This window comes from Cygnus atratus, chromosome 5, assembly GCF_013377495.2.
Source record: "Cygnus atratus isolate AKBS03 ecotype Queensland, Australia chromosome 5, CAtr_DNAZoo_HiC_assembly, whole genome shotgun sequence".
NCBI classification, from domain to species: domain Eukaryota; kingdom Metazoa; phylum Chordata; class Aves; order Anseriformes; family Anatidae; genus Cygnus; species Cygnus atratus.
The window spans coordinates 59,171,657-59,182,539 of NC_066366.1; the positions used below are offsets into that span (position 1 = coordinate 59,171,657).

General features: G+C 39.5%; 1 protein-coding gene across 1 annotated transcript; it reads right to left on the reverse strand.

Moving 5' to 3' along the window:
* Positions 1–1,019: 1,019 nt before the first annotated feature.
* Positions 1,020–10,615, reverse strand: SNAPC1 (small nuclear RNA activating complex polypeptide 1). The gene is made up of 10 exons (XM_035551110.2): positions 10,291–10,615; positions 9,602–9,761; positions 8,245–8,385; positions 7,662–7,766; positions 6,540–6,698; positions 6,017–6,091; positions 5,334–5,396; positions 4,205–4,346; positions 3,146–3,229; positions 1,020–1,515 (listed from the first exon to the last, which is right to left on the reverse strand). The coding sequence occupies exons 1-10, from the start codon at positions 10,431–10,433 to the stop codon at positions 1,481–1,483; spliced, it is 1,107 nt and encodes a 368-aa protein (XP_035407003.1). The 5' UTR covers positions 10,434–10,615; the 3' UTR covers positions 1,020–1,480.
* Between the last annotated feature and the right edge of the window lie 268 nt (positions 10,616–10,883).

A 10,883-nucleotide genomic window follows, 5' to 3' on the forward strand; every position in this document is an offset into this window, starting at 1 on the left:
TTTAACTGTAAATTACTTCTATGGAGATTTTATTTTTCCTGTATAGATGTACTCTTTTTCTGTAATGACTACATCTGGACTAATAATGACTTTTGGATTAAATCGTAAAGTTTTTAGCTGTTCGATTGAATATGCAATTGTTCACTTAATTATACAGTACATTCTTGGCTTTATTAAAAAGTGTTTCCTCTTTGCCCATAAACAAAGTTTCCAGTGCAGCACTAGTGCTTAATTATTAGTTTTTCCAGTATCCATCCTGTTCATCATTTAGGCCCATTCCTCCTTACCAACTAATGCATTTAATACATGCCTCTTTTATATTCAGACCCTTTATATTTACACTTCACAGCTTCTTCTAGATAAAGGTACTTCAATTCCTTTGGCCTTTGAGAAACCTGCCGAACTAATTCATTCAGTTTAGGCCCCTTTTATATTGAAAACCTTTCATATTTCTATTTTGTACTTCTTATTGTAGAAAAGGACACCTCAATTCTGTTGGCCTTTCCTGACAGGTCATATTTTTTTCAGCTCTGTTCAACTAGAGAAAAATACCAAGGAGAATGAATAATTATCCACGTTCTTCTTGAATTGTCGTTGTCATAGGGGGCTATTTAAGGCTATAGCCTCACAGGGCTGAATGATGACAAATTCTAGTGCTTGTTGTTTACAGAAAATACGCACATACAGCTTATGATTCTCAGTCTTTCTGCAGTACTGTTGCCTAGCAATCGTTTCCCTGTTTCATACCTGTCCTTAATACAAAGCTTCATGTTTATTTCCACACCTATTTCTTCCACATCCACACCCCAATTTATACAGATCATTCTGAGTTCTAGTCATGCCCTTGTACAACCCGGTGACATCTGCAAAATTAATAAATGCATGCTGTATTTCTTCATTCAAATACACAACGACACCAGGTCTGCTGGAGACTGAGTACAATAAAAGACTTACCAAGTTCAATTCCAACACCTGTGGGATCAGTGATAAATATTGCTGAAGTTGCACACTATAAAACGTAGCAAATAAACTGTGAAAGATGATTTATTGTACTAATTTTAAACAGTCAGTAAGCTTATTAAGTTCACAGACAAAAGATTCCAAACATCTCTCATATGGGAAAGTATTTTGTGAGCTGTTCTTCCAACAGCCTCAGCTAAAAAGTGTTGCAAGTCAACATGAGTTCCGAGTAATTACTCACATTGTACAAATTAAATACAAGAAGCAACCATCTTCTCGCTCTTCCCTTCTCAAACAGCACACGGCAACTTCATCTCCCACAGGCATCACTCACCAGGTGCTATACCATGAGACTGCTAAGGTATACCAGTCACTACCAATATTCCAGTGTCACCCGTAGTTCTGGTCCCAGCCATTTCCTACTGTACATCCAAAGGCATCCAAACAAGCACTCTGAGCAATGTCTGACATTTACAACTTGACATTAAAATTCTCATTAGTGCTTCTCCAAGTGGATCCTCTAACGTCTTCTTCTCCTCTTGGGGAGAGAGAATTCTGAAAGGAAATAAAAAGATTTTTCTGACAAGCTTTTCGATCTATCTTCTCTCAGGGGAATGACTAAAGTAGAATTAATTCTGCACAGAAAAAGGAAATGAATTAGATGAGCTCTTGAGATCTCCTAATTCCTCTCTGCATGGCTTTAAATATGAAAAAAGTCCTTCTAGATTCTGTTGCATACGATATTATTCAAAATATTAAATACAACTCCACTAATTAACAAAATACTGTACTTTTAAACTAATTCAACCTTGACAGCTTTCTGTTCCTCGTGAACTCTTAACATTTCATTGTGAATTTGACACACAATACTCACAAGATCAAGCACAAAATTGCTTATTGGTATGTTTTAACACTTCAAGTTTACCAGCAAAGCTATCTGGAGAACTCCTGGTTTAAAGTCAAAACATTTGGACATTAACAACTTAAAAAAGTAAATAAAATCAACTACAGTATTAAATGCACCACTGTGCCTTCAACCTGACATCTAAAAGTTGAATGACTTCAAACTGTCTACAGCTAACTAAGGTGATCAGAGGATGTAATCATCTCAGTACCAAATATGTTCTTTAAGAGGAGAGAATATAAACGTGCTGCCTCACAATGAACATATTTTGATACTTACTATTCTCTCTTATATGAAAATATCTTTCTGTTACACACAGTTTTTGATAATAAGTTAACTTAGTATCTAAGAGGTTAGCTCCTCTCCCTGAGAGGCTGCCCGTATATGAGTTGCGGCCCCAAAGCAGAACCCTAGACTCTTCGAAGAGCACTACTAAATGAGGTATCTCAAGAAAAAGATGATGCAGTTTTCTCTGGACAGTGTCTGTTCCATGGTACTTATGTTCCCCTCAAGTGATAACGATAACAGACACAGAGCAGTTGGAGATTAACATATCAGCATACACTAAATGCATTTGATGCTTCTGTACAGCAACTCCACCATCAGCTTTGAGAAACCTGGTTTACCACTGCTTCCAAATAAAATTTACTTTATTTTCAGCAACACGAGTGATAGCAACGTCATCCATCCTTCTACCTCAGTTCCCAGATTCCTACCCCAACACTTCTAATATAGCAGAGGAAGCTATTACCATGTGCGTATACTGGAACTTAAGCCTCGAAGCATTACCCAGCTGAAATTAAGGCTAGAGGGGAAATTTCTACATCCCTCACTTCCACGACAGTGAAGGCAGCAAGGACTACTCTATCTTCAAGTGCAGGTTACAGAAGTTCCCAGAGCTACTACTACAGGTATCTTGAATAAGTAGGGGTATAACCAAAAATCATTTCTCCTTATACATTAGTACTCTTCAAGGGAGATTTATATTATAGGAGAGTAAGTCGTCTTTTAACTGGACTAATTTTAACACTGAGCACACTATAATGAATTCTGCGTACAAAACCCATGATTCACAGGATTTCGCCATCATGTGTGCTTACAACAAACCCTCAGAGCAAAGCTTCAACTTTCAGGCAACAATTTACAGGCTGAAGACTAACCTAGCTTTTGCAAGGAAGCAAAACATGGTCCAAAATACCAGGTTTTGTTTCAGAAAAAATATGGCATAGTAGAAAGCTATTAAAATAAGTCTCCAGCTTGTAAGAATTTCAATCATCATACCTTCTTCACCCGAGTTATCTTCTTCTGTGATTACAGGCATCCCAATGTGCTGAGTAACAGTTTCCTTTTCTGCTTGCATCTCACCTGCAGATATATTTTTAGGAAAAAAAAGTCAGGTTTTTTTTGGGTGTGTGTTTCTGCACCTCAGGTCCTGAAGTTAAAATACTGTTCTCTTACTGCTATCTCAACTTCCCAGTCAAAGGCTGTGAAGAAACACCGACATTTCAAAGTACCTTCATATGGCTCACTAGAGAAATCCTCAATAAAAAGTAACTAACAGTACAAGCTTAGAGCATACTAATCACCAGCTCAGTTCAGAGGTTATTCAAAAATCCTCTCCTTATTCCCTCTCCAATACATTGCCTACTGTTCTAAAGAAAAATTGCCCAGTGCCCACCTCTGAAGAGGGATGAATTTTCTCAGAAGCTCTTAGTACACCAGAAAACAGACTTTAGAACTCTGAAATGAAATCACCGTCTTCAAAATAAAGTTTATGCAAAACAACTTTGCTGCTCAAATTTATGTAACCTTTAATAGTAAGTCAAGTGATTGACTTAAGTGGCTGAGCAACTTTTATCAGCTTAAAAGTCAGACATCAGAAAGCTGATTTCCTTCAGAAGACAAAAGCCATTTACCACGTTTTCAGAACTAGGAGACAAAGATCAAAATAAACTCTTGGAAAACCAAAAAAAAAAAAAAGAGATGCATAAGCAGGGATGCACAAATATGTGGAAAGAAAGTGAAAAAAAATGCACAAATCCAGATGGCATAAATGCTATGATAGTAAAATAAATCACTCACTGAAGAGTTCATATATGTCAAAGATCAGCAAAAATTCACAGAACTATTTATGACACTTCAGTTTAACTATAAACAGCATGCCCTCATGTCTTCCTACCTGACTAGACTGTCAAAACCAGACAGAACGGTTCAATAATGAAAGCGGTATCACAAAACTTTTCCTTAATTTTCTACGTCCACTAAACAGTAAAAGTTTAAACCAGCTGCCTTAGCTGGCAAAACAATTGAAAAACTTCTGCAGTCTCTCCAGAAAAATACCTTTGAATTCCAAAGAACCTCTTCTCAGTGCTGGCTGTGGTCTCCTACTGGTTTTTTTACTTCGGCTTGGAGATTTCCTATAATCTGATCCTGATTCAGAGGATTCTAATTTTACCTGACGATGTCTTCTGGATTTGGAGGCCTAGAAGGTAAGCATATGCATAAATGATAAAAAACAAAAGTTAAAGGGCTACAACCACATGTTGCTGTAAATCATCAGTACTTAATCAGTCAGCACAGACCCAAGTATCAACTTCCTCATGTATCAGAGGAGAAGGGCAGGGAGGAAGGGAAGACTCCCACTAGTTACTGTTTTTCAGTTTAACATGACAACATTAGAACCGATTCTGTGATTTAATGGGCCCATTGTTTAAAATTCAGGTAAAGAAACTATCATTTATCCTCACACCACTTTCTGTTGGCATCAACCTACACTATACTGCACACCACTGCATGTAAGCAAAGGGAACATTTCCAAAAACTGCTACATCATAAAGCTTATTTACTATCATATTTTTCTTAGGTGCCCAGAAAACAGTACCACTGCATATTCACAAGTCTGGATTGTTCATTGTAGATTCCAGAGATCTTTTTCATTTAATAATGCACTCTCCCATAATTGATTTAAATAAACAAGGAATTATGTAATGTTTATATAGGTCTGCCATAAAAAGGCAATTCAGCAATGTTTAAAAAGTAGTACTTATTGAAATAATGTTTCAAAAGTTTGCCAAGTGACTTTAAAACCCTAAGTTCCATTTTCATAACCATCTTCACAGCTTCAAATACCTAAGCCTTGTGGAATTTGAACAATTAAAATCACAAGTATTTTTAAATTCCATTTACATAAAATTCCATCTATTAAAAAGCAGAGTACAGACAATAAAAGATATCCCAGAAATGAAAATCCCCCAGGCACAGACCATATTGCATTGCTTCCCTAAATCTAACAATAGTGAGGGCTTTAGGTTTTCCCACTGTGTTAGATACGGAAACTAGAACATGCAAAAGTCAAATTACAGAGTGCAATTTTAACTCCTTCCTTTCTGACAAATCGCTTACATTGAACTGGTACTTAAAACTACTATTTAAAACCAAATACATCCCTATCATCAAATTTTGTATCTACCTCAACAACTGCAGAATAAGACTTGTATTTGATTCTAGCCAACGCATTTGCTCTTTCGGAACCCTGCAAAGAAACAAAAAGATCAGTCAGAAAAAGTTTTCATATTACAGCAATATTAAAACAAAATATTAAGTTAGATTTGAGCAATATTTCACTATGGCTCTAATTCTACAATAAGTGGTGACAAATTGTTTCTTAATGAAAAAATGCTCAAACTCCATTAAGAATGCAGAGCTTAATTTCGGTTGCTTTCAGTTACATAGCCCAGCAGGAAAAAATAAAATATGAGACTTTGTATGTTACTCAAATTCAAGGTTGAAGCAAGCAGGTAAAAACAACACAAGGGAATTACGTAGCATAAAAAGTGGATACTGCATTTAGTTGAAACTCTAGGAGGAATCATAAAGGAGTTTGGCCAAGAAAACATGTCTCTTTCCCCTCCTTACTTGAAAGAGGCCATAGCTTTTTATTACAAGCATCCAAGAACTACCACAGCAGGGTATGCTCAAAGCTTAACAGAAAACAATGCAATTTAAAAAACCAAATCCCAACCTCACTAGCTATTCTTGGAATTTACTTTGACACGGGCCCTGACATACACCACTTCAGACCACTGTGATCTGAAGTTAAGGAACTAACAGATTTTGCCTGTGCAACGTAGCAAACGAGTTCAATCTTCTTACTTCTGATTCTAGTGAAGTTCCTTCTTCCTTTTTGTTTAGCACTTCATCAGCTTCTTTAGCATTTAGGAATAATTTCTGAAAAAATACATAAGAGAATATTTTTAAATGTCTATCGTTCACAAAGCAGTTAAAAAATTCAAGAATTTTGAAAAACCAAACCAATATTTAAGTAACCGCATATGCTGATTTTTTCCACCAACATTACACTACAGCCTTTCCTTGACCCCAGGCTGTTACAGAGCTATTTCACACAGGCATTCTAATACTATCCACAAACCACTTCTTCCAGGGCTTACGTGTAAGCAATCATTCACATTATCATAGAGGCAATAGAAGCCATTGTCCTTCCCACCACACCGTAACTCTGCCTAGGGTTTTACTTATTCCGTGCCTTCAGTGTTCCAGTTCCTCTGCTTACTTCTGAGATTTACAGAGTATGTTCACAGGTAATGACACTACACCAGTTCTTACACGTTCACATAATCTGTTAAATTGCCACAGCATAATGGTTGGTATTACCTACCATTCTTTTTTGCTGCCATTCCTGATGTTCCAAAGTTATGTCTTTAAGAGTAACTACAAATTCATCCTTTATCAAGCTCAGGGCCTTGTCTGGCTGGGATTTGTCAGCTGATATGACACACTTCATTTTCTGATAGTGCTCATGGATATTCATCAGCTCCTAACACAAAAAAAAAAAAGAGATGATTTTCAGGAAAAAGAAGATTACAGCAGTAGACTGATACTAATTCTCACTGAACAAAAACTAAGGTTATATAAACTATTCTAGAGACCACTGCAGTAGCAGAAGTGTGAGATTGTTTCTATCAGTTCAGTTTCAGGGAGCCTAGCAATAATGTTACCTAGCACTTTCCCATCAGACCACCAACTAAGCAATAGAAGAAAGAGTACCTTTCGTTATTTAAACTGAGAAAGAAGTCTCTGCGAGAGCTGATCCTCAGTACCACTGAGATTTCACTCTGATATGGTAGTCTATTTTCTCTCTGGAGGAAGCATTTTACAGTCTACTCACACTGTCATTTCACAGATTACTGAATTTTGTAGCACTGTAGTCAACCTTACTGATGATACGTATTTGCTAGCAGCAACTGGAAAAATTATGTAAGCAAAGACCTACTATTGAGTCATAACGAGCAATGTAAGATATACCCTGCTTGAATTATTTATTTACAAAGAATTGTTACGTATTAAATGAAACCATGTTTTAAAAGGAGAAATAAAGGTTTGAGAACACTATAATCTTGCAGATCATTCATTTTCTGTTACCAGTACCTAGCTTCCAGCTGAAAGCTGCAGACATCAAAACAAACCTGCTTCCCACAACCCACCGTTTTCCGTTTTCCTTTGCCTAAGTGACAGTTTACCATTTTTTCCCTCCCCCTTTTACATTTTACTAAGGCAAAGCCACAAAATGTTGGAGTGTATGGTACAGGTATCATGGTACCAACAGGTACCACAGTTCTTCCAAAACGTTCAGAAAAATTGCTGGCACAGACTATTACCTTGGTCTGCATTCCGTAAGACAACTCATAAAGGACAATCTTGAGCTAATTAGAAAAGTTACAGCTCTCAGACACGAGAAAAACACAAACAGTGGTTAATCTATTGTTTAAAGTTACTGTACCTCCAACACATCATTAGTGATGAGGCTGCTAACTCTGTTACTTGGGTCCTTAAATTCTTCTTTAAATTCATTTTCCTGAATCTTCTTCTTAGTTCTGTAGTTTAGCTAAAGCAGAAGACAACACTTTGTGACTTAAACAGTCAACTTAAGCTGCACCTCCTCTTGAAAATCCTTACCGCATGTCCAACAATTAAGAGATGCTCAAAGGCATAAAATTTAACTCATCAACATAGCATGCAGCTTCATTGTCAAGCGCTCAGTCAGCGCTTTTTGAAAATTATTCCCTAGTCAAGAATTTAATCCAGCAACCAAACTCAAGAGTTCACCATTTCCACAAATCATGAGACATCTCAAATCTAATGAGAACATTAGATACTGGAAAAAAATATTTTCAGGCAAGAAGCACACTACATTCAAACATCCTCTAAGCTTTATATTACATACCTAGTTATATAAAGCAAGACATAGTACATCTCAACACAGCATGAAAGCCAAACTAAATAAATTAGTGTTGTTGAACTGCCAGCCATTGAAAGTGAAGATACTTTATTAAAAATGATAAGTCATTAATGTAATAACTCACTAGCTTTGGCATTGCTGTGAAATGGAATGCTCTGGCAAGTCGCAGTGTCCTGAAGATGTATGCCACATCATAATGCTGGGAATCTATCAGCTCCTGTTGAAATTTCAGGATTTCAGGCCAATCCTTGAGTGCAATTCTGATCTGCAACAAATCAATTGTATATTATTATACTGACGTGTATTTCAACGAACAAACACAAATTCAGCTGACTGCTGTGACCACATTACACGCACAATAATTGGATGTCTGGATGCAGCATGTCACATGATCACAGAACTACGGAAAGAATCCTACTATAACATGTTACTACTATCACAAATGTTGCAGATAAGCTTATTGTACTGTTGTGTTACATATTCTTAATGCAGTTGCTGGCTATGATAGTGACGTGGAAGAAGAGTCCTCTACGATATCTGAAAAAGTTAATTCTTCATGTTGAGGCGTCTAAAACAAAATGCACTCCTAGAAGGCTCTGATTCACTAGGTAATTAGGAAACAATACTTGTACCATGACCTGTTGCCAGTCAAACATTCATTAAAGTCTCTCTCTCATTTCTTGCTTTTCCTCCTCTCCCATCTACACTGTCCTCTTAAATTTTATTCTACCTAAGCTACCTTCCTTGATGATTCTTGGACTCTCTAACATTTGCTATATAGCAGCTGTTTTAAATTTGCCTGAATTCATCTCCGTAAAAGGCAATGACTTCTCTGAAGTTAAGATATGAGATGTCATGGCATCACTGCAGGACACTTAGATTTCTGTTTTCTATGTAAAGAATTTGGACTCCATTGTTAACATGCACACAACATACGTGACAGTTCCTGTATAAACCGCTTCTCCTTGCACTGATTTTTCAACTCCTTTATATACTGATCTCCTCCCCTAAAATCAGCAAGCAGGCATGTCATTCAGGCATTCAAACTTTCAACCTCTTTACGTATTCCACTTCTAGTTAACAGGAACTGGAAATAATTTAACCTGCCTTCATTCTCTTGAAATTCTAAGGAATGACTGGGACTGCAATGGACTTCTCCCTGCATTTGATGAGTAGTACATTCTCAGTTCCCATTTTGAAAGCTAGTCTTCTTCATTTCTTTAGTCTTACAAACAAGATTTCTAAGAACACAGCTACAATTTAGAAGGTATAAACAGTACTGCAGTCACGACCACTTAAGTTCTCAAACCCAACGGTGTCTGAAAGGTTACCTTTTCCAAAAAGACCTTTTGATTCTAAATATTTTTACTTTAAGAAAGTGAAAGGAAATACCCTGCCCATTTCTGATGACAAAATATACAGAGGTATACAAAACACCTTATGTCTAGTACCTCCTGAGAAGGAAACCCAAGAACCATTACCTTCTGTTTTGGCTGGCAGAGCTGTGTATTGTAGAGCCCATACAAAAGGTACAGAGCACCAACTCTAATCTGGAACGCATATGGTGGCAAGAAGTACTGCTGTGCCAGTTCTAACGTCTTCTTTGTGAGCTTATTCCTCTCCAGAGCTCTTATTCTACCACTAAAGTAAACAAAAAGGAACTATGTTAAAAGCAAGTAACTATAAAAGCACAGGCTTTACAAAGTCCATAACACAGAAACAAGCATCATGTATTTTAAAACATTACCACAGGGCTCAAGTTCTGTGAAGTGTTGAAAGATGGCCAGGCCCTGAGGTCTCACCTAGTAACCCCTTGTAGTGAGATCTACAGTGAAAAATGCAACACCCCATAGTCGTATTTTTTAATATCATTTCTTAAGGACTGCACCAGGATCCTACTACTATACTACTACTATAGTTCCAACCATCAGCGTTCAAACTCCGTGTGTAATTAGTAGACAAAATAAACCGGCCTAGTACTTGATGGAACAACTGATTAACCTTTTTTTGTTGTTGTCCTTTACCTGCACTCCTGCCAAACCTCTCCCGGGAGCCCTCCCTGAGGGAACCGCGGCTCACCAACACCCCCTCACCACCCAGGGGGGCGCTGGGCGCCGGGGGGCTGCGGGACGGGGGGCACAGGGGACCGCTCCCTCCACCTCCCACTCACTAGAAGATGGTGTGGAAGCGGCGCTCCCTCCACAGCTCGGCGAAGCGCTCGAAGCGGACGGTGTCTGCCTCCTGGAAGGCTCCGAGCAGCTCCTCGCAGTCCGCCTGCAGCCCGTGCACCGAGCCGGCCGCCGCGGCCGCCATTTCGCGCACGCTCAGCCGGCCCCCTCAGGGCGGCCGCTCATGCGCCCTGCCCCGCTGCCGGGGCTCCACCGCCGGGAAGGGGGGGCTGAAGGGAGCCGGGGCGATCCGAGCCGTTCCCCGCATGCACGGCCACACGTAGGCGGCAGGGCCGGGCGGCTGCCGAGCAGCACGTAGGGTGCCTGGGCGCGGCTTCGGCGAGCGGGCGCCGGCGGCTCTCCCGCCCCTCAGCCGCAGAGGCAGCCGAGGGAGCCCCCTGCGCCCCGCCGGAGCCCAGGTGGGTGATGAGGGGAGCCCCCCAGGGTCCACCCTGCCGGGGATGTGTTGAGGGAAGGGGGTCCCGAGCGGTGCTGGGGGGCCGGGGAGACCCAGCGGGGGGAAAGGGGGTGACTGGGAAGGGAGCGAGGGGTGCGCCTCCGACGGGGGGCTGCTTAAACCTGCGGGAGTTCCTCG